This window comes from Chinchilla lanigera, unplaced genomic scaffold, assembly GCF_000276665.1.
Source record: "Chinchilla lanigera isolate Chin_1 unplaced genomic scaffold, ChiLan1.0 scaffold00044, whole genome shotgun sequence".
NCBI lineage: Eukaryota > Metazoa > Chordata > Mammalia > Rodentia > Chinchillidae > Chinchilla > Chinchilla lanigera.
In genome coordinates, this window is record NW_004955445.1 from 8,623,930 (window position 1) to 8,624,925 (window position 996).

Consider the following 996-nt stretch of genomic DNA (forward strand, 5'->3'; position numbering starts at 1 on the left):
AGTGGGTGATTTACACACTGAATCTCTAATATGATGGCAGGAGGTGTTTATGTCACCCTCCCCCGAGGAACAGGAGAAAGCCAGGAGCACTTGGTGTACATCCCCTAGGGCAGTGCGTCTGGGCAGAGGGGTAGCTCTGGGGAGGGGCAGGGGTCCTGGGGGCTAAAGCACGGTGGGTGCAGGGCACACCAAGTCGGGCAGGGGAAGTGGCTGGCAGGTCCCGCTGGTCAGCTCTGAGCAAGTTTCGTGACTGGTTCTGGCAAGGTTCTGGTGGGAGCCTTCGGACTTCTATGGCGGGGAGGACTCCAGGGAGATGAGCGCACATGCGCAGAGGTCAGGGTGCTACAGGACACCACAGGTACATGACAGGAAGTCTGCCGGAGGGAGCGGCGCGAGGTGCAGGGCCAGTGAGCACAGCGCCAGACTCCGAGGGCCCAGGTCCTGTTCAGCACATTGCTTCTTTTTTTTTTTTTTTTTGACAGAGCCGTGAGCACAGGGACCCGGCACTCTCAGCGCAGCCGGGCCACCACGGCCTGAGGCGGGGTCTCGGGCCGGGGCGGGGCTTCACCCGCGGTCGCCCAGGCAGTCCCGGCCGCGCTGGCTCCCGAGCCGGCCCCCAGCGGGGACACTCGAGTCTCCAACACCGGGGTGGGGGCTGGCGTGCTGGAGTCGGGTCGGGTGGGAAGCGGCGGGGAGCCTCTCCTGTCCCCCCACTTTCTCCACGTCCCCTCCCGCCGCCTCCCGTCGCCCCTCGGCGTCTCGCACGCCCTGTCCTGCCCTTCCCCAGTGTCCTGTCCCCGCGCTCTGTGCCGGGCGCGCACCGCAGCCCCCGCCCCCGCCCCCGCCTCCATCCTCCTCCGCCCTCCACCCCCTGCCCGCGCCCTTCCTCCTGCGTCCGCTCCGCACACTCACCCCGACGCCCTCCCGGAGCGGCAGCGGGTGCAGCCGCGCTACCCTCCGCCGCCCCGGCATGTCCTGGGCCGCGCTCCTCGGCCT

At 68.6% G+C, this 996-nt stretch overlaps 1 protein-coding gene across 1 annotated transcript in view; it reads left to right on the forward strand.

Annotated features, from left to right (window-relative positions):
• The first annotated feature begins 298 nt into the window (after positions 1 to 298).
• Ptgis (prostaglandin I2 (prostacyclin) synthase) overlaps positions 299 to 996 on the forward strand; it is a 39,158-nt gene continuing 38,460 nt past the window's right edge. The window contains exon 1 of the mRNA XM_005392329.2: positions 299 to 438. Coding sequence (XP_005392386.1) covers positions 314 to 438 — 125 coding nt within the window. The 5' untranslated portion in view covers positions 299 to 313. The remainder of the gene's footprint in view (positions 439 to 996) is intronic.